Here is a 22,409-nt window from a genome sequence, read left to right as displayed (position 1 = left end):
AACAATCGAATTGGAAGTAATTATTTGTCAAGACAACCTGCACTATTTTGCACTATTAATTGAAATTTGAAGAACAATGTACATTTTAATCTAATCCAAATTAAAAAAATATCAAAACTCTCATCAACTGCTGTGAATACATACATTTCTGACTCTGTGAAGCACCGATATTCCCAATGCTGCGGTAAAGATTTGTCAAACGGTGTGAAAGAATTATGACCTGACGACGCACAGCATCAGAATTGGAAATTATTATTAAAACTCAGCTTCACACACATGATCTATCAATCATGTGCATAATCATAGCGAAAACTGACGAAATTGGGAAATCCCTTATAAGAGCAAACCATCAGAGCTATGAGTTAAAATCCACTCGACAGCGATTCGCATTCCCACTTCAAAGAAGCACTATTTTAGGATGGATTAATCTTTCCATCGGGTTGGGAAGGATTTAATCAAACTCTCCTTCGCTTCCTCTCGTGATGGTACCAGAATGTGAGCACAGACGTTGTTTGAACACGATTCACTAGACATTGCGTCAAATGCGAGTAAATAAAATTCATATTCAGTGATAATGAAGTTGATAGTCCTATTGGTAGTTTGTTGGAGTTTTTCAGTTGCTTTGAACAAAAATGACACCTGTGTTACACCTTTCAATACACCGGGAATCTGTGTGCCAGTTAAGCAGTGCAATTACGCTATTAGTATTATCCGAAAACAAAATGCTACTTTGGAGGATTCGCAATACTTAGACAACAGTGTATGCGCTAATATATCGGAATCACAACCTCTTCCACTAGTAAGTTTGACGTGACCAGTGGTGTGACCTATCGACAAATAATACAACTTTGCGTATTGTTTACAGATATGCTGTCCCATTTTATCTCATACAGAAGAATGTGGATCATTGGATCTGGGAGTTCGCATCATAGGTGGTAGCAAAACACAATTGGGGCAACATCCTTGGGCAGCGTTACGCATGTTCAAAAACATCAAAAGTAATAGAAAAACATTAACTCCACGATGTGGCGGCTCACTCATAAATTCTAGATATGTGCTCACAGCTGCACATTGCTTCACGGAAAGGAAATGGAAACTGTATGTAAATTGGACAAAATATTCATTCGTATTGAAAGTAAAATGTAATTTTCAATCGTTCTCAGGTCCAAGGTACGGTTGAGCGAATGGAATGTAAGAAAAAACCCAACTGTACTATCGTAAACGATGAAAAAGTATGTCGACGAGAGTACAATTATGAAAGTATTATTATTCATCCAGAATTTTACCGAAGAGGTATAAAAAAAGAGCACGATATTGCTTTAATTAGACTAGCAGAAGAACTTGAATTCGGCACATACGTTCGACCAGTTTGTCTCCCAATGGAAGCTTCAGTCCAAGAGCTACCAGTGGAAAACGAAGATTTCACTGTGATGGGTTGGGGCGTAACCGAAACTGGTGAATTATTTGACAATCACTGAATTTTCAAAAACATACTAGATTTTGACTCTACTTGCAGAATATTCAAGCGACATGCTACTACATGTTGATTTGGTTGGTAGAAACAATAATGTGTGTAATAAAGCTTATTCTCCGATTGGCATTTCGTTAACCGACGCACATCTTTGCATGGGCGGTGATAAGAAAATAGATAGTTGCAAAGGTGATTCTGGTGGACCGCTGGTTAGATTAGTGAATACTCTGTGGTATCAGGTCGGTATTGTCAGTTTCGGACCAGAAAACTGTGGTACCAAAAACATACCCGGTGTTTATACAAACGTGACAAAATACATCGATTGGATAGTGCAGACTATGCTTGAGTATTATCAAATGGGCGAACCCACAACTGAGCAAATACTTGAATTTACAAATTAGGAAAATTTGTTCTCTAGCCTAACCGTGATTAAATTTCTGAATAGAATAATACTGAAAAATGTTTGTTTCTAATAGTGTACTCTTGAAACGAAATACTAAATATGATGATACTCAAGATAATCTAGCGGAATCGAAGCGCTGCTTCCACAGAAAAACAGTTTTTTTTTTTTTAGAAATAAAAAGTAGCTTAAGTATTTATGATGAATATTAGTAAATAATGAGTATGTGTGTCCAATCACAAATGGTGACTTCTCAACACTGTTAGAAATTTGTAATTTTCATTATTAGGATTTGTTTGCTTTCGCAATTAGGACTTATCGTTCGTAGGGATTTAAACCTACTTGTCAGAGAAGGGGAAGTAAACTTACAACTAACTTAATTGCTAACTTATTGGCTATAAAGAGAGCTTATCGTAGCAATTGAGGATTGCAACGATTTTTGTCGAAAATTGTTAATAATTTTATTTGACATAGCTTCTAATGGTTCAACACCAGTAAGTCTATGTAATTCGAGTGTACCAAACCAAGGAGGACGCTTCAAAACCATTTTCAGAATTTTATTCTGAATCCTTTGGAGCGTTTTCTTCCTTGTTGAACAGCAACTTGACCAGATCGGTACAGCATAAAGCATTGCTGGTCTAAAAATTTGTTTGTAAATCAAAAGTTTGTTCTTTAAACAAAGTTTAGAATTCCTGTTAATGAGAGGATATAAACATCTCGTATATTTGATGCACTTGGCTTGTATACTCTCAATGTGCTCTTTTAAAATAAGTTTTTTATCATAAATTAGTCCCAAGTACTTAACCTTGTCGGATCAACTTAAAATAACCCCATTCATCTTGACAACGTGATTATTGTTTGGCTTGAGGAAAGAAGCCCTAGGCTTATGCGGAAAAATTATCATTTGAGTTTTAGAAGCATTGGGAGAGATTTTCCACTTTTGCAACAGAAAAACAGTCATAATGTTGCACGCAAAGCTATAATGTGTATGCCACCCTTTTACTTATTTGAAATTTGTACTACTCTTTGAAAACATACAACATTGGTGACATTTCTATTATATTCGACATTTTTGTTATTTTTTATAACTTGATAATTGTAGTAACAATCTTTGAATTGCCGACATTCTTAACATACTTAAACTAAATTAGACATTTTGAACATTTTTGAGCTTTATGACATTTTCAACATATGAAAACCTCGACATTTTTGACATCTTTGACTTTTCTAAATCTTCTAAATCTTTGATAATTATTGGAAAATAATTGTTTTGTTGAAAAAAAAACGAAACAATGTTCGAAAACGACATTTTTAACCAACAGTTTGTCCAACGCTGCCCATAATTCAAAAGTTGGCTAATATGCCAAAGGCATCAAATCGAGAAAAACCCATTTGAAAGTTTTTTGTCGGTACAACATGTTTTGACTGTTCATGACAACTTTTTATTGAGTATATCACCCTTCATATATGCTGGAACCTTGCCGTTGAGTTGAAACAGAGAAATCTGTAGAAAAATTCCATCCGCCACGTATTTTTAACACAGTAGCCGTTTTTTCAATTATAAACGAAAGGTCAGTTATCAAAACGGTGTGTAATTTGGCTAATATCCATACGATGTGAATTATATCAATCCATACGATGTGAATTATATCATACCCGTTGGTGATGAAAATGGTTTCAAATTTAATAAAACAACACGGAAGCACAAGTGAGGATGAAAAGGACGACGAGACAATTGTTACGTGCAGCAATATAATGATATAACGAAAATATTATTATTCATGGTAATCTCACAATCCACTTTCCTATTTTTTCTCATCAAATCCAAAATGAAATCTGAATCTTCTCTTTATTAATATTAGTCCTAATCAAAGAGCTGAATATCGTTTTTTTAAATGTAAAGATTTATGACAGAAGGAAACAGTCACACGTTTTGATCATTGGATTTCGCAGTACAACAAATAAATTCTTGTAGCATCAAATATTCTTCGTGAAAAAGTCAAATTTGATGCAAGGGCCTTACGATCGCTCACCTGTCGCCAGTAACCACCAAGCTACAACACACTTTCGAAAGTTAGAAGAAACACAGTTCAGTAATAAAACACTGGTTCGTGAACATGCCACAGGTTCATATTGGATATTGGATATTAGCCAAATTCTCAATTATTTTGGATATTAGCCAAAATTGTTTCACGTTTGCTGCCGTTTCAAATGCATTTTTTGACAATCGGCTTCCGTAGGGACCTTGTTTAGGGTGTGTACCATCACGACAAACTGTTTTCTCGATTTTGGTAAAAATGGCATATTAGCCAATTTTCGAATTATGGGCAGAACGGTGGTCTAAATAATTAAATGGACCTCATTATGCGCCAATGTCATGTTAGACCGTATACTGAAATTGCGATTTTTATATCGATTATTAATTATTTCTCCAATAATTTTTCAACAATGATTCGGTGATAAGTAGCACTTTCATAACAATGTATTGTAAGTTTTAATATCAGTAAATCCCATCATTCACATTTTCATGGTTAATTACCCAATAAAAAAATCACCGTATTGTGAACCGTTTACAATATGCTGATTATTGCTACGTATGCAGAAGATGCTCTGCTACCGGATTCGCTCTTAACCCGAGCAACACATCGAGACAACGAGACGAATTTCTATTGGGGATGTTATGTAAACAATCAGATCAACCACCTGCCGTAAAAAGGCGTCAATTAATCTTACCGAATGTATTGAAAAGACTCCGTACAATATTCAGTTTGTTGAGCATGGCTATTATGCCGTTAGCGAGCAAATGCCAATCTAATTATTGTTATGGATGGTACTGAGCAGTATGGAAGTCGACGTGTGGCTGGTCATTAGCCGCACTGCTTTATTACCCCGCAGAAGTCATCAAACTCACCACAAAGATCACCCTCCCCGAACATTGCCTCCCAGGCAAGTACTCTATACGAACGTAGCTTTTCACTGTTTCACTGTGCCTAAATCAGTTTTTCCAAAATCCGTCTTTGCGATTTCCACCTGCGTGATGAGTGAAGTTGAGCAAACTGGTGATTTCAGCCTGCCAATGGCATTGGCACTGCATGTGTATACATAGTGTGTGTATTTGGTACCGCTGCCTACAAGGCGGATTCGTCTCGTTGCCCCGGCAATGGTGATGATTATGACGAACATTGAAGCCTACGAACAGAAAATTCGCCCGTCCGCCGGTGCACAGTGGGGAATCGCTGGCCATCGACCCAAAATTGAAAATGCGAATTTCATTTCAATTATATTTTCCCTATAGTTGTATAATATTGAAGTGCCAGAATCCAATTTTCTAGAGTAATACAACAAATTTTGAATTTTATATGATTTTTCAAAGTGTACTGAGTCAGCGTTTTTTGCGTTTTTCTTGAAAAAAAATGCAATGTTGCGAAATTTGCTGGAGCCTCAAGGGTAACTTGAATCTTGATGACGTCTAAGAAAAAGTTGTCTGTAAAATAGTGGAGAATAAATCCTCATCATTCGATAATGTATAATTTCATTGTAATACTCAAAAAAATTAGGCGAAATCAAAAAATTACGTATTTTTTGCATAAAACAGCGTTTAAAGTTTGGACGGCAGGGTTTGGCACTATTGGCACTGGTTTTAAAAGATAGCTTGGAAAAAATGCTTTCAAATGCATCTAGTCCGATCCTGCGCAGAGTTGCGCAGAGTACCCTTCTTTTGGAGGGAAACAACGAGTGTTCGGCACATATCGGATTTTATAAATGTAAATTTAAATTGTACACTGCAAACCGTCAACCGAATAACAAATGGCTCGCATTAGTTTGTTAATAACAATGTTTTCAAACATGTTTCAGTATAATTGATCACACTATTTTCATATTTACAAGTTAAACTCCTCTATATTCCGTTTTTAACGCAGTATCAAAAACTAATCATTGTTTATGTTTTGGATCACCAGCACTGAGTACCAAAACCATGTTTTAAGTTTGTATCAGACCAGTCATATGTTAAAATAATCGTGTAAACCCAAATCAAGACATAATAAATCGCCTGCTAATTTCTACAATGCGAATAGTGAATTATTATTTTGATTTTAGAAACTGCATTTTGGAAACTTTTCTTGAATGTATTAAAGCTGTATTGAAAATGAACACAAATATGAAGATGAAGGTGGAAGTGAATAAAAAGAAGAATGCGATGAAAAAAGCAAAGTAATATAGTCCCTTTTTAAAAAAAAACATAAGTGATTTTCAACACAAAGCATATTTTTCAATTGATATTTTTTTTATTTTCTTTATAACTGAATGATATTTTTATGTTTTTTTTTATTGCATATGAAAGTCTTTCAAGCATCATGCATTTTATTTTGCAAAACATTGGAACCGACATAAAATTTTCCTCATATAATATATATATAAAAACATTGAAATTCCACTAGCATCAAGAATATGTATTTCCATGCAAAAATAATATCAAATTCGGACTCAGCGTCCCAAAATTACATAAAAACCATGTATTATCCATGATTTAAAGACATTTTTTTGCTTGGCCAGCATTTGTATGGAGTCGCCCCACTGTGCGGTTGGCCAATGTTTGCCTTCGGTAATAGTAGGTGCACAAGCAACGCTAAATGTAATAGAAAAAATCGAGAGTTTGCTGAATAATCTCCCTCGCATGGCTACGTCTATACACCAGCTCAGGTCTGCCTCGTATGGTACCAATCATCTGGCCAAACATGGCACAGTGGACAATTCGGTGGCTTGAAATAGATTATATCCATATATAGCTCTTTAGAGCAATGTTGAACCTAACATAAACAAACTTAATTTAACTTTTGCCTTCCAAATTCTTGTTCTGGATATTCTTCTTTTGCATTTATTAGTGATAGTTAATCAACAGCATTTAAAGTTCCTATACTTAAATTTAGAGTAAAGTCAGAACTAAAATGATTGAAAAAGTTCATCACTTTGTTAACCATTTTTTGAAAACAAATTAAAAAACAATCCCAGGATTATGGTTGACCTGGGGCATCAGATCCGAACGGAGAAAAACTATTTTGTTAGAGCCTAGCGTGAATGCTCGATACAATTAAGAAATCATTTTTAGGAGTAAGATCATCTCTTAATCAATGAAAAAGAGTTCATTTGTACAGAGTATAACTGCTGCCAGGGTTGCAAATTTTCACTGTCAAAATCTCAGTTGAAACTGAAGGCTACGAATATCAGTTTCAACACGAACGAAGTGAAAATGAAAATTACTTTCAGCTCCAATCAGTTGACAGTGATAATGTATTTTCACAACGTCACTGAAGCTGGCAGTACAAAATCAGCAGAACAAATAGTTTATACCATAAAAATTTAATGCTCATTCGATGCTCATTAGTAGAGATGCACCGAAAAGTACTATTCGGCCTTCGGCCGAATACCGAATAACCTTTTTTCCATTATTCGGTGAGACGAATATTCGGCTGAACACAGCGTTGCTCGTATGATAACAAAATAACCAAATGGTCATTGTTTGAAGTTTAAATTGTTTCTTTCGCTTTCCAATTGTTCATGTACGAAAACAAATGGAAATTGTCCGAACTATTCCACAAGAAATAATAAATTTTGCGCTTATGAGATAAGGCACGCTAATCCGTAGCTTTTTGTCTTTTGTTCTTATTTATGTTGTCGTTTAAAAATATTGTTCTTGAGGATTATGGTTAACACAATTTTAAAGTTTGTGTTACAACTACATTCTGAGTGTTTTTGAAAGAAAAATAAATAAAATGCGAGAAATGAACGAGAACTGAGGATGTGACTTTGGCTCAGAAAAAAATATACCTCATCCAGACAAGACATGAAATATTGTGTGGAGATTGCGGTTCGTGTTCCGTTTTAATGAGATATATTCCTTTCTAAGCCCAAGTTACATCTTCAGTTTTCGTTTACCCCCGCTCGTTCATAAAACTTTGCACTATACTTTTATATTATTTTCTAATAATCATTGGCCACTATTCGGCTTATTCGGCATATTCGGCCGAATAATAAACTTACTATTCGGCGAGCCGAATATTCGGCAAAATCCAATTTTTGCTGATATTCGGCCCGAATATTCGGCGACCGAATATTCGGTGCATCTCTACTCATTAGATACCTTAATTATTGCTCTGTCATTTTTTTGGAAAATACTTTGCTCAGTTAGCTTGAGAAACAGCTCGAACAGTTCCATAACGGTCAAAATAATTTGATACTCATTAAATGCTCTTAAAATAACCTGGTCTTTATGACAAATTCATTGACTTTTTTTCATTTTTTCGGAACTAACAATTCTATTTCCATAACTTTTTTGACGTAGGACTACGTCTAACCGCACTATATGGAGATAATTCTGCGAAAACTAAAACCAAGGTGTAACGTTGGAATGAAAGATTTCAAACGGTAATACTGATGTAACCACATGATGGATTACAATAATCAATATGTCGTTGGATTGATAAGATGATGGACAATTTTGTGATTCCTCAGTTATCATTATCATTTCATTGCTAAACAGTGAAAATTGCATAAAAGTTTCAAGGTCGAGTTTTCACGAACAATGTACCAATCACATGCGAGCACGCCTGGCACAGACTTCATGAGTAGACACCAACTGCCTGCTGTGATATCCTGTATAGCAGTGACAAGAAAAAAAATGACAGAATCTCCCCGTCCCAATAGGTCAACTAATGTTCGCTTCCATGAGCCTAGACTATTTTGATGTCTTTAAGGTGAAGCTTTTTCAGAAAGTTCGTAACCACCTCCTCCATCGAATCGTTTTACGTTCTGCTGTTAGAATGTTATTAAAACTGAATTTAGAGAAAACATGCTGGCACAGGCAACAGTACTGCACCGAGCAATGTATGAATAGAGCGCTGGTCATTCGTCGTCTGTCAGTGCAGTAGAACTCGATATTCATTTGTGTGCAGCCAAGCCAAAAGACCACATTGCCGCTGTCGACGCACAGTTAGAGCGTGTTGGGTTAACGCGTAGGTGTCGTTTTGCGATTTGGAACACAATCGAATTGCCGTTTGAATTGTCTTCTTTTTCTTCTTGTTTCGTATAGTAGCAAATATAAGTATTCAATATGATTATTCGGGTGCCGCGAAATACACTGCGCCACCGGGAACAACAAAATTCTGTACGTGTTGGTAGAGGCAGATAGCAGGGTATATAAATTAGGTTCATTGTAAAGATAAAATGCGTTGTTTATTTTTGAACTCTACACTCTGTATTTCTCATGTCTATTTTTTTTCTGTGAATATACATTTTTGTTTAAAAACTGTAATTATTTATCGTTATTTTTTCCACGAACTTGTAACTGCAGGAAAATTTTTTATGTGACATCTTTGCAGCTTGGTAATCGGAGAATGAGCTATCGTTCACAAGACAAAAAAATATTGTTCAATTTCTACTAAATCGTACTTAATTTAGGGCTGTATAGAAAGAAGCTTGCGTTTTCGCGTATTGAAGAAAATTGACCGTATTATAATGAAAGGCATTCATCAATGTTAAAGAGAATATTTTTTCTGTGAATTATGCTTTTTACCCATTCTTGTGATTCTCATGTTGCTTATCGGGTTCGTCTTTTCTACGTTTACTTACGAAACAACTTCATTGAGTTTCCAAAGACTTTACTCATTTCCGACTTCAATAAAAGCGTCCAAATTTACAGGAACGGTTAAAAAGCTATTCTACATGCCTAACTTCTTATTTTGTTAAAATATTTCCCTTTGAAAACAATCAGAACCTTTCAATACTATTAGATGTCCACCAAATGCTTTCATACGCAGGTAGATTCAATAAATTAGATGCATTTTCCATGAACATATTTTTATTTTCAAAATTTTAACTCCAATAAATAAATAAATCCGATAAAAAAATAGTAATATACGTTAGGAAAATCAAAGAAAAATGGAAACGACACACAGAGATTGTGTTTTTAGGGCATCCAAAATTAAACTTCATTGAAATCAGGGCCATAACTTTTTCATAATGATTTTGCTATATTTTCAAGCTTCAGTATTCATTCCTTAATCGAATGTTAGTCGCGACGACCTTGACGGGTCAAAATGTCATGCATGTCCTACACAAACTTACACAAAAAAATTAAAAAAAAAATGCACTGATCATCCTTTCATTATCGCATGATGTTGAAAAAACAATAGTTCAATTGACGATAACGAAACTGTTCAGCTACAAATCGATTCTGAGATCGAGGCTGAACCGTTAGAACAGTGCACAAAATAATCCATGTTATTTAAAAAAATCGCGTAAAAATAATCTGCATTATTGTAAAAAAACGGTAAAAACTGCATAAAAATAACTCTCGTAAAAATGGGGACCTTTTTTTTACTTATTGCCTTTTGACTTTCATCCTAACAAAAAAGTCCCTGTTATAATAAAACTGGTCTGAGTAACGTTCACTAAAGTCGCTCTTCACGCGGAGGATACATGCCGCGTAAAAAAAACGCGTAAATTCCGGAATCCGCGTAAAAAAACCGTGTAAATTCCGGAATCCGCGTAAAAACCGCGTAAATTCCGAAATCCGCGTAAAAAAACCGCGTAAATTCCGGAATCCGCGTAAAAAAAACCAGCGTTAATTCTGCATTCAGAGTGAAGGGAACCGAAATCCGCGCAAAAAATACCGCGTAAATTCCGGAATCCGCGTAAAAAAACGCGTAAATTCCGGAATCCACGTAAATTCCAGAATCCGCGTAAAACAAATCGCGTGAATCCCGGAATCCGCGTAAAAAGCGACCTTAGTGTATAATAGTTCTCTTCAGGGAATTGTAATTATGGCAAGGTCTTGGCAAGGTTGATGGAACGAGGTTTCCATAAGACTCCTTCCTCTTGACATAATAAGTTCCTCTTAGAATTAACCTTGCCAGAGAGGAACTTTAGGTGCCGTCTCACTCCAGGGAATTTGGCGATATTGGTAGGATAGAAAGAAAGAGGTTCGGTATAGTAGAGCAGTAACATTGAAACGAAAAGGGTAGGCTCTCACACACAAGCACGGATATAAATGAAAAAGCGTATCATTTACTTCAATGGGTGACACTGCCAATAATATGAAGTGCGCAGTACAGAAAACACCTGGGCAATATCACAATAGATCAAATGTCTCTTAAGCCACCATCGTACTTCCAGACCAGCTGGGAGTCTCTAGGTTTTATAGAGTTCAATGTGAAGGAATGGTTAGTAAGAAGTCTGTGGATGAACCCATATCTGTTGACATTGAATGGTCCGAATTAAATTCTACTAAGATTCGAACCCACGACTCTCCGCTTACGACAACGAAGCTCCCTATTTTTTATTTGGCAAAAATTATACACCGACAGTAACAAGTAGCATTTGCAATGCTCAATGAATTGGCAGCATTATCCATGGAAAATCGTATCGGAAAGTTTTATTGAGTTTTTAAATCAGCTTTGATTACCGTTATGCAGTTTTTGCATCCTTATTTGCAAATTTACTTGTTTTTTACGCGGTTCATGGTTTTCGAGGAATTTTTATTTTTCTGAGTTTCTGAGAAGTCTTTTTTCACGCGGTGTGTTTTCGTATAATTTAAAAAAAAAACTTATTATTCAAACTATCATTCAATTTTTTCTTATCTTTTTCCCAAATTAAACCATGATTTGAGAATAAAATTCAGGATTTAGGGTAGGGAACGGCTTAAGCAGTAGCGCCTATTCTAATCAGTCGAAGAAAACAGGCCTCAAACTCCTGCATTTTGATCAATATCGACAATTTCAATGATGGAAACAAAAACTTGGATTGTCTAGCTGTCTTACGAATATAAGGAATACCGTTAATCACAGAGAAATCTGCGAACAATTGCAATTGATTGCATTCAGGATCCATTTTGGGTGCTAAAAAAAAACGCCTGCAAAACAGATGGAAACTGCTTAAAATAGGTTCGGGGTGATTGGAATAGTGTCCCTCGATTGGTAACTTTGATTGATGATTGTTAAAGTTTGCTAACTTAGTTTTACAATCTAAAAACAAGTTCTGGCAGAGAAAACGATAGAGAACAGATTGGTATACTACTGTTTGAGTTTCAGTGCGTCTTGAACTGTCCTACAGATCAGACGTTTTTTCGGTTGCTTGTGGACTGGTCTTTGACTGCCTATAGCTTCAAAGTTTGTGTTTTGTCAGTGTGTCTTTTAAAGATTACCTGGAAGTTAACTTACATCAGTCTTTCTCAAGACTACCTATTTCTTTCTTTCTCAATACTTGCAATTTGATATTATCCTTGAACTTTTTTCGTATCACCTGAAATGGCAGGACGAAAAAAGAAGGAAGAAAAAAGAAGGAAAAGAGAGGCATCTCTTTCTGAAACTAGCTTATGCAGTGAAAATTTATATGATATTCTGCCTGAGCAAGAAGCCGGCGAAATTGAAATGTTCGAAAGTAAAACTATTCAAAGTGAAATTTCTGTAAAAAAGAAGAGAGTTCCACCTATTGTGGTAACTATTGCTTCGGAATTTAATATTTTTAAAAGAGAACTTTCTACGTTTCTCTCCGACGTCAAAGTTACTTATCAAATTGGCCGAAGAGGCGAATGCCGTTTACTGGCCCAAACATTGAAAGATTGAAATCGTCTTATTCAGTATTTAACTGAAAAGATGTATAAATTTTTTACATATGATACGAAGAGCGCCAAGCCGTTCAAGGTCGTATTGAAAGGTCTCACCAACGATCAAACCGTTGATGAGATCAAAATTACTTTGACAGAATTACTTGGTATAGCCCCTACCCAAGTAATTCTGATGAAACAAAAATCACGAGGCGAAAACAGTCAGCGAACTGGAATTTCCCTTGTAAATTATTTAATTCATTTTAACCGCAGTGAGGTTAATAACTTAAAATTTTTTGAAAAAGCACATGCTTTATATAACGTGCGTGTAAAATGGGAATTATATCGAAAGTTTGGCGGAGGTGAAAAGCATACCACCCAATGCCGTGTTTGCCAACGTTATGGCCATGGTTCAAAGTTTTGTAACATGGACCAAAAATGCCTCATTTGTAGAGACTCTTCTCACAAAAAGGACACATGTCCTGTGAAAGAGAGTAAAAATTTTCGCTGTGCGAATTGTAACGGCAACCATATGTCGAATTTTTATCAATGCCCAGCCCGTTTAGCAATTGTTAAGGCAAGGCAAGGTAAACAAACTTCAAAACAAAATTCTCCAAGCGTACCAGTGAAGCATAGTTTACCTACTCCTTTGCATACCCGTTTAACTTATGCACAGGTTACAGGTAGTTCGAACATTATACCGCCTAGTGTTGGTAGTTCGAAAATGACCGTTAATATGGGTAAGCAAAACACGCTAGAAAATAATTGTACACCTATTACTCCAGCTAATATTGCTGCCGAAAATATTTTTTTCTAATGTCAACTGCCTGGGGCCTATTACGGCAGGTAAACTTTCTTTTTTGCAACAGGCAATGTTCGATCTTATGAACGCCATGTTGCAGGCAAAATCAATGTTTGAAGCCATTCAAATAGGCACAAATTTTACTATTAAAATTGTTTCTAATTTAAAATTTAGCAATGATTTTAAATAAAACAATTAAAATATTAAATTGGAATGCTCGCTCATTGAAGGCCAATGAGAATGAGCTTTTTAATTTTTTAACAGTAAATAATGTGCATATTGCAATTATTACTGAAACATTTTTGAAACCTAACATAAAATTAAAATATGATCCCAATTACGTGGTTCATAGATATGATAGGATTCAGGGTTCCGGCGGTGGAGTTGCAATTGTTATTCATTGCCGAATCAAACATCGTGCTCTTCCCCATCTTGAGACGAAAGTTATTGAAACTTCGGGAATTGAAGTTCAAACTGAACTTGGGATTTTATTTATTGCCGCAGCATATTTACCATTTCAATGCACACGCGAGCTCAAAAATTATTTTAAAGGTGATTTACAAAAACTCACCAGAAATCGTTCGAAATTTTTCATAATCGGCGATTTTAACGCTAAACATCGTTCATGGAATAATTCTCAAAGTAATTCCAATGGCAAAATTTTATTCAATGATTGTTCTTCAGGATACTATTCTATTTTGTCTCCGAATAGTCCTACATGCTTTTCTTCTGTAAGAAACCCTTCAACAATTGATTTGGTGCTTACAGATCAAAGTCATGTATGTAGTGATTTGATCACACATGCTGACTTTGATTCTGACCATCTTCCAATAACTTTTTCTTTATCACATGAATCAGTTTTAAACCCTATGAGCTCTGTTTATAATTATAACAAGGCTAATTGGGAAAGATACAAAACTCATATTGAGAGAAATTTCAATAATGAGCTTGATTTGCAAAACGAAATGAATATTGATTCCGCTTTGGAAGCATTAAAATGTGCAATTGTTGATGCCAGGAATTATTCTGTTCCAAAGGCTCAAATGAAATTTGATTCACCAATAACTGACGAAAATCTTCAACTTCTAATTCGTTTGAAAAATGTCCGCAGACGTCAATATCAACGTTCTCGTGACCCTGTTTTTAAAACTATTTATAAAGATTTACAGAAAGAGAATAAACATAGATTTACTCTTCTGAGAAATCAAAATTTTGAAACTAAAGTTGAATTGAAACCATATTCAAAACCTTTTTGGAAGCTGCCGAAGATTCTTAAGAAACCTTCAAAGCCTATTCCAGTTTTAAAAGATGGTGAACGTTTTCTTGTATCCAATGAACAAAAGGCTCAAAGACTTGCTCAGCAGTTTGAGAGTGTTCATAACTCAAATTTGAATTTTGTGAGTCCAATTGAAAATGAAGTCACACGTCAATTTGATTTAATTTTTTCCCAGAATTTTGAAGTAGAATACTTCTCTCAGGAAGTTCGGCTACATAGGGATGTGAAATGAAAATCTAAAACCGAAAAAAGTGAAAAATATGTCCAATTTCAAATGCTAATAAATCGATTAGTATTCGATGGATTTCCTTCGTTCTTGCAGCAATAGATTGGTAAATCTTCTAAGATTCTTCCCAAAAGCAGATAATTGTGATTTTATTATTCACACCATTGTACTATTGAAAATAGTCAAGCCTTGTCAAAACGAAAAATTCGACCTCTGATTGGTCGTTATATGATTGCTTCCCAAGCACGGTCGACAGAATCATATACCTTGCAATTGAAAACATGCTATTTGGCCTATATAAGAGCCTGTTTCAGCCGAAGCCGCTCATAATAGTTCTAGACAGCGACAACAGCAGTCGTTCTTCCTTAGCAGCAGCACTAGCCCTGTGGTTGGTCACCACGTCTCAGGAGCAGCGGGGTTTTTCTCAGCGTGTGTCGTCAGACTGCCATCATTTCCCCCGTGTTGGGGCAGCATGAAATTGCCATCAGGAAATCCAATTTTGGAAATCAAAATGCCTTTTTCAATGCAAATAAACAGGTCATTGAAAGTTATTAATTTTTGACAACGCAAGCAAGCATTCTGTGTTGGATCCTAGCAATTTAAATCTGTCGCACACGTCAGTGCCAGTGTTGTGAAATATAATAGCACCTTTTGGTGCTCTTCAACTATGTGATTGAAGTAGTTAAAATTTTTCATCGTGTGTAACAGACGAAAAACCGCGAATTTCAGCATTTGCAAGCGTGGAAAAATTCAACATTGCCTCAAGAACGTGTTGGTGGCCCTGAGAAGGACCGGTTATAATTTATACTTGTTCTCGTGCTGGATGGCAGCAGATAACAGAAATGCAGCACTTACGCTCTTGCGTCTTAAATTAAAACGGTTATATTTTGATACCTCAGCAGAATTTTGACCTTCATACTCATGTCTACCATCGGCAATGTCAAACACTTTACGAACTAATTTCATTTTTGTCATATGACTTACATTTTAAGTTTTAGTAAAGCGAGCAATGTATGCAGTTTGCGAGGATGCGAAAATGAACGGGAATAGAAGGTGTGACTTTTAGGCTTAGAAAAAATTTTCCCTCGTCCAGACGGGACTCGAACCCACGCAAACACGCAATAATCTGCTTTCATACGAGTCGAATTTGGTAATTTGGTACCAATAGCAGTATAGTGACAGCCTCAGCGGTAGATGCAGCCGGTACTTCCCTGAGGCGGATGTGGAAGTAAATGGAAGCAGCACGGCGAAACAGTTCGGGTTATGCTTAGATGCGCGTCATTTTTCGTTGTTGATATTCCCCACATGAAACGACGCGCTTTCGTATGATAGCGGCGGTATTAGCGGTTGATGCATTTGCCAACACATCCTCCAGTAAAGCCGTGTCTAGTTTTCAATGTGAAAACACCTTTTCTTATTGTGTTTGACCGTGCGCCTTAGTCCTCACTGTCAAGGCAACACAGAGATGTAAGATAAACACTACATGATAAATTGAACAATTTTCCTTATAAGGACAACAAATGAATTAATGAAGATTCAATTTTGAAGTAGAATACTTCTCTCAGGAAGTTCGGCTACATAGGGATGTGAAATGAAAATCTAAAACTGAAAAAAGTGAGAAAAATTTCAAATGCTAATAAATCGGTTAGTTTTCGATGGATTTCCTTCGTTTTTGCAGCAATCGATTAGAAAATCTTCTAAGATGCCTACCAAATGCATGAAATTGCAATTTTATCATTCGAACTCTTGTACTATTGAAAACTCTTAAGCCTTGTCAAAACACAAAACTCGACCTCTGATTGGTCGTTATACTGCGCTTTCCCAAGCACGGTCGGCAGAGTTATGAACCTAGTAAATTGGGAATGCATCATTTGGCCTATATAAGAGCTTCATCAGATAATAAACAGACATTTCATCGGATATTAAGTTGAACAACTGAAATTTGAAGAACACAAATGAATATTTGAAGAGTTAATATTTTCTCGTTTTGCGCTATAATCCAAAGTTGATTATCTTCATCTACATGCATACTCTGACTATTATTACGTGTTTGCGTCGCTTAGTGTTTGGCTACGGTCATGCAGAACGCAAATAACGGCGCGATGTGATTTCGGCAAGACGAAATGTGTTGAAATGTGTTGCTCTACTTGAAATGTGTTGCTCTACTTCGCCTTAAAAAGAGCTGTAAATTTCACCACGGTAAGACGAATCGCATCGCGCCGGCATTCGCGTTCTGCATAACCGTAGCCTTTGTTCCGTTCCCGTTTAATGATGTCGTATTAACACTCTAGTGCCCAAGTTAATTTCTAGACGGGCTTCGGTAAAACCACTATCAATCATTATAAACACTTTTTATGTATTTATTGAAGCTTTTTAGAGGTTTGATTGAAGCCCGCCAAATGGCGGCATTGGGCACGAGAGGGTTAAATGTGCATATTACAATTCGGCAGCACTTCAACTTCTCATTTGCACAAAATTTAAAAATATTCAATGAACTTCATTCAAAATATCAAACAAAAAGAAATTACAATACTGCCAATGAACGGTCAACGTTTATTTACTAGAAAAATGAGAAGCCGGCTTATCTTCTTGTAAAAGTATTCTACTTCAACCTTGCGGTCGTGGCTTTGCATACAACCTTTCTGTGATTTTTTTTACCTGCAGAAATAATTGAAACTAACTTAAATGAGTTTAAATCAATTATTAAAAATTTCAAAAATATGAAAGCACCTGGTGACGATGGAATCTTTAATATACTAATCAAACATCTCCCTGAGAGCACAATGGAATTTTTAGTGAACATTTTCAATTGCTGCTTCAAAATTGCATATTTTCCTAAATTATGGAAAAATGCAAAAATTACTCCAATTTTAAAACCGGATAACAACCCAGCTGAAGTTTCAAGTCATCGATCAATCAGTTTGCTTTCTTCAATAAGTAAAGTGTTTGAGAGAATTATACTTAACAGAATGATGTCACACATCAACGAAAATTAAATTTTTGCAAATGAACAGTTTGGATTTCGTCATGGGCATTCCACAACTCATCAATTGCTCAGAGTTACTAATATGATACAAGCTAACAAATCTGAAGGTTATTCCACTGGAGCTGCTCTTTTAGACATAGAAAAAGCATTCGACAGTGTTTGGCATAAAGGTTTGATTGCGAAATGGCAAACTTTTAATTTTCCAATTTTCCTAATCAAAATTTTAAAAAATTATCTTACTGATCGAACTCTGCAGGTTGTCTATCAGAATTCAAAATCTGATAGATTTCCTGTTAGAGCAGGTGTACCTCAAGGTTCAGTCTTGGGTCCAGTTCTGTACAATATATTCTTTTTTTTTTTCCTCTGTATGCCTGAAGGGCACTGGGTACTGAAATGCCACTGCGACATTCTTGCTGATTGTCTTTTGTGGCGGGCCCCGATTGCTGTGCACAGGTTACGGATTGTTCGTACTCATTGATGGAGTAGAACTGTTTTGTTGTAAACCTGTACCCCAATTAGGTACAACATAGTTGATGAAACTAATGACCTGCTTGGGATTGGAGCTCCATGCTTGGTATGGAGTTAAAAGGTAACTTCCTAAGAAGTTGTACCTAGAGGAAGCAAGAGCTTCGCAAGAGCAAAGCAAATGCTCTGAACTCTCTGGTTCAGATTTGCAGAATCGGCAGGTGTCGTTCAACACTCAACACACTAGAGCAGGTGTACCTCAAGGTTCAGTCTTGGGTCCAGTCCTGTACAATATATTCACTTCAGATCTTCCTGATTTGCCTCCAGGATGCACAAAGTCATTGTTCTGCGATGACACAAGCATTTCCGTAAAAGGAAAAAGTCTTCGTGTCATATGCAGTCGATTAGAAAAGTTTAGATATTTTTTCTTCCTACTTGCAAAAGTGGAAAATCTCTCCCAATGCTTCTAAAACTCAAATGATAATTTTTCCGCATAAGCCTAGGGCTTCTTTCCTCAAGCCAAACAATAATCACGTTGTCAAGATGAATGGGGTTATTTTAAGTTGGTCCGACAAGGTTAAGTACTTGGGACTAATTTATGATAAAAAACTTATTTTCAAAGAGCACATTGAGAGTTAACAAGCCAAGTGCATCAAATATACGAGATGTTTATATCCTCTCATTAACAGGAATTCTAAACTTTGTTTAAAGAACAAACTTTTGATTTACAAACAAATTTTTAGACCAGCAATGCTTTATGCTGTACCGATCTGGTCAAGTTGCTGTTCAACAAGGAAGAAAACGCTCCAAAGGATTCAGAATAAAATTCTGAAAATGATTTTGAAGCGTCCTCCTTGGTTTGGTACACTCGAATTACATAGACTTACTGGTGTTGAACCATTAGAAGCTGTGTCAAATAAAATTATTAACAATTTTCGACAAAAATCGTTGCAATCCTCAATTGCTACGATAAGCTCTCTTTATAGCCAATAAGTTAGCAATTAAGTTAGTTGTAAGTTTACTTCCCCTTTTCTGACAAGTAGGTTTAAAACCCTACGAATGATAAGTCCTAATTGCGAAAGCAAACAAATCCTAACAATTAAAATTACAAATTTCTAACAGTGTTGAGAAGTCACTATTTGTGATTGGACACACATACTCATTATTCACTAATATTTATCATAAATACTTAAGCTACTAACAAATCCCCCCCTTAAAAAAAACTGTTTGAGTTTCACCCAACACATTTCGAGTATTTCGTCTGAATACACAGGCGGTTCCTAAAGCTGCTTAGAATATGTTACCTACTCTACATGTTCAAAACGGTTTCAGTGTACTTGTTTGTTTTCTATATCAAACTTATGCTTTTTTCAACTTTTCCCACTATCCAAAAGTATGCACAGGTAAGCTAGCAAGTGGAAGTTGTACAGCTTGCCCTCACGGTACACCGCGCACAGTGCACTGTTGTGTTTTCTCCTCTTCATCGTAGTGGTAATTCAAAAATTTTACACATGATGCGACTTTATGGTTCCAACTACAACCGGAATAGCGCAACATATTCAACCCCGCTCTCGCTATTTGCAAAATGTTTAATTTTCGGTAACTTGTTTATTTGTTTTTGTTTTTTGTTTTTTTTTTTTTTTTTTTTTAATATGCTTCGAATGGGCAGTTGTGTATGTGTCAGTTCGCTGTGATTGAAAGTTTCGTTGATCCCACCGGTAAATTTAGTGGTTAGTTTGAAACGCTTTGGTCGTATTTGTTCAAACGGTCAGTTAGCATTTTTCTTAGTGAAACGTTGCAGCTTGCAGTATGATAAGAGGCAGTGACGAAAACACGGTGGACCTAGATTTGCTAGGAACGTGATTAAGTGGCCGCACTACTGATGCATTCATTCCAGATCGCAGCATGGCTAAGCCGTTACTACGCGTGGGATTAGCGACGTGATTCTGTTAAAACTCCCCCTTTATTCGCCCGCTCTTGATACATCTCCCAAACAAGCAAGCCAACTTTTATGTACGCAGACGATGAAATATTGTTGATAAATGCGCTTTTTGTGTGGTGAGATAATAAATAACGCCAGCCAGGGTGGTATTCAGTGTGCGATAAAATTTTTCGTTTGAATTTATAATTTATCGTAACTGTTAAATTGTAAATGTTTATGGAATCGAATCGTTTGTATCTCTTCATCATTTTTCTCTATTCACTTTCATTTGATTCTAGTTTTTTATTGAATTGTTCTACCATGATTCACGTGTAATTTGATAACTGAGACTGCATACTTTCCCTGCACGAGCACGGGAAAAGGAAGGAAAAGACTCGATATTAAATAGTTGAACTTGTTCTCTATTGCAGGAAATTCAGCCCCAACAAAGACAGCCCGCCGGAGGAGAGTGCACCCAGCAACGAAACCAAAAGTGCGGTGCAGCAGAGGATTGCTCGCTCCAGCAACGACCACCGCCTTCGCCGACGCCGCCACCGCCACTGCAGCAGTAAATCTATGCTAATGACGAGTGATCATGAAAACTGCAATGATGTAGAACGTGAGTTAGCAAAATGTGCATATCCAAAGTGCAACGGCAGCTTCAGTAGTGGCAGCAGCAAGTGGCATCGCTGCACCCCGGTCGGGTTTGTGTGAATTCAGAAAATTATTCGCGAGCCAGCAGCGAAAGGCAGAACCAGTTTCCCTGCACTGCATTATCAATTTCCATCTCGCGTCCGTGTGTGTAGCAGAGATATATACACAAAGTTTTTCGTAATATAATTTCATCTCTTTCGGCATGAACGTCTTGTGTTTGCCTCGCGTATGTGTTCTATCTTGCTAACTCGATGTGTGTGTTGCAGCGTACGTGTCAGCATTGCACTATCGTCCCGCGTTTCCTACTATTAACGACTGGTGGTCTCTAAGTGAATGCGAGAAACTAAAGATAAATGACTGATCGAAAATTGCCAATTAGTTTGTCGGACCACAGCGAGTTCGGAATCAATCACGGAGCTGGCGGCATCATCGGTGCTGGCGTCGGAAGCGGCAGTAGCATTGGCCTGACAGTCGGTGGTGCTGGAAGCTTAGGGATCGGCGGCATTGGTGGCTCGTCTGTAGCGTCAGTGGCCGGAGTTGGAGGCAGCAGTGGGAATGTTAGCAGCAAGCATGTCATTGCACGGCTGAAGCACACCAATTCTGTAAGTGGATTTTCTTTCGTGTTGAGTACAGGATTATTTTTGGCTGGGCGGATTTGATACCGAATTGTTCCAAAACCATTTGAAACTTTGTGATGCATTTATTTCCAGTGCTCTATTGTATTCGGGCATTCGTCCAGCTACAACAGTTGGCAATGATTCAAAGATTACCCGCTGCAGTGGATGTAATTCCGCAATTGCATCAATCATAGCCTGTAGTGGCATAGTAGCACTAACAATCAGAAAACTTTACCGCTCACTGTTGGCTTATAGATTCTTTCACAAGTCCTTACTCTACTTTGTGGCGAATATATGACTGTAATAATACATTTAGCGATTGCGATATGAAACGGCTGTCATAAGCATGCCACTATACCATCAGTGACAACTGAAAGAGGCGACATAGAATTCCAGAAATGCCTGTCGCACTGAGTGCCCCGAGCAGGCATGACCTTTGCATTCTTTGAACCAGTTTTATTGCATTTATACAAGCGTGTGCTGTGCATCATTCGCCGTCGCTTGCGCTAATGACAGAAACATACATTTTATGCTTGCTGCAAGTGCACATGTGTACGCTGCAAGCGCTCTCTTTTATAGCTATCTCGATATGTCTCGAAAATACATTTGTATATGAGTTGCGAGCTACGGTTAATTAGATGTTGACGGATGTTTCTCAATTGAAACATTCCACATCTTTTAAATTCATTCAAACTCCCATTTAAACCAAATAAATTGTGTAAACTGTGTTTCAAGTAAAGGATCAGTTTGTTTTCTATATGAGAGTTATCAGGACACGTCTGAAAGTTATTCTTGAATATCTCGGCGAGAAAGTTTTTCTTGAATCTCTTGGCGCGATAAATAAAAAAGGATTTAATCGGGATAGGAAAAAAACATTCTTATAGAAAAACCAACTAGTATCGAAAAAGGGAAACAGAATAATAACGAATAGGAAGTGTAAATAAACATTATACACAACATCAGTGAAATTTATATATGAAGTAATAGCGTA

General features: G+C 36.6%; 2 protein-coding genes across 12 annotated transcripts in view; both read left to right on the top strand.

Annotated features, from left to right (window-relative positions):
• LOC129732636 (rap guanine nucleotide exchange factor 2) overlaps positions 1-22,409 on the top strand; it is a 58,793-nt gene that overhangs the window by 16,149 nt on the left and 20,235 nt on the right. For all 11 annotated transcript variants that reach the window (XR_008729306.1, XM_055693675.1, XM_055693676.1 and 8 more), the window contains one exon: positions 20,579-21,403. Coding sequence is in view for 10 of the 11 variants with exons in the window: in XM_055693675.1 (XP_055549650.1) it covers positions 21,155-21,403 (249 nt within the window). In the remaining variant the exon portion in view is untranslated. The remainder of the gene's footprint in view (positions 1-20,578; positions 21,404-22,409) is intronic.
• On the top strand, positions 1,030-2,068 carry LOC129732639 (CLIP domain-containing serine protease B15-like). The gene is made up of 3 exons (XM_055693686.1): positions 1,030-1,098; positions 1,164-1,455; positions 1,517-2,068. Exons 1-3 carry the CDS (start codon positions 1,090-1,092, stop codon positions 1,870-1,872), a joined length of 657 nt encoding a protein of 218 aa, XP_055549661.1. The 5' UTR covers positions 1,030-1,089; the 3' UTR covers positions 1,873-2,068.

This window comes from Wyeomyia smithii, chromosome 3 (assembly GCF_029784165.1).
Source record: "Wyeomyia smithii strain HCP4-BCI-WySm-NY-G18 chromosome 3, ASM2978416v1, whole genome shotgun sequence".
Taxonomy (NCBI): domain Eukaryota; kingdom Metazoa; phylum Arthropoda; class Insecta; order Diptera; family Culicidae; genus Wyeomyia; species Wyeomyia smithii.
Note: the sequence above shows the minus strand (reverse complement) of the source record. Positions and strands in the feature narration are given on the sequence as shown.

Coding starts and splice junctions, on each gene's coding strand:
- LOC129732639 (XM_055693686.1), top strand. Junction 1,456..1,516: donor TTGGGGCGTAACCGAAACTG/GTGAATTATTTG, acceptor CTCTACTTGCAG/AATATTCAAGCGACATGCTA.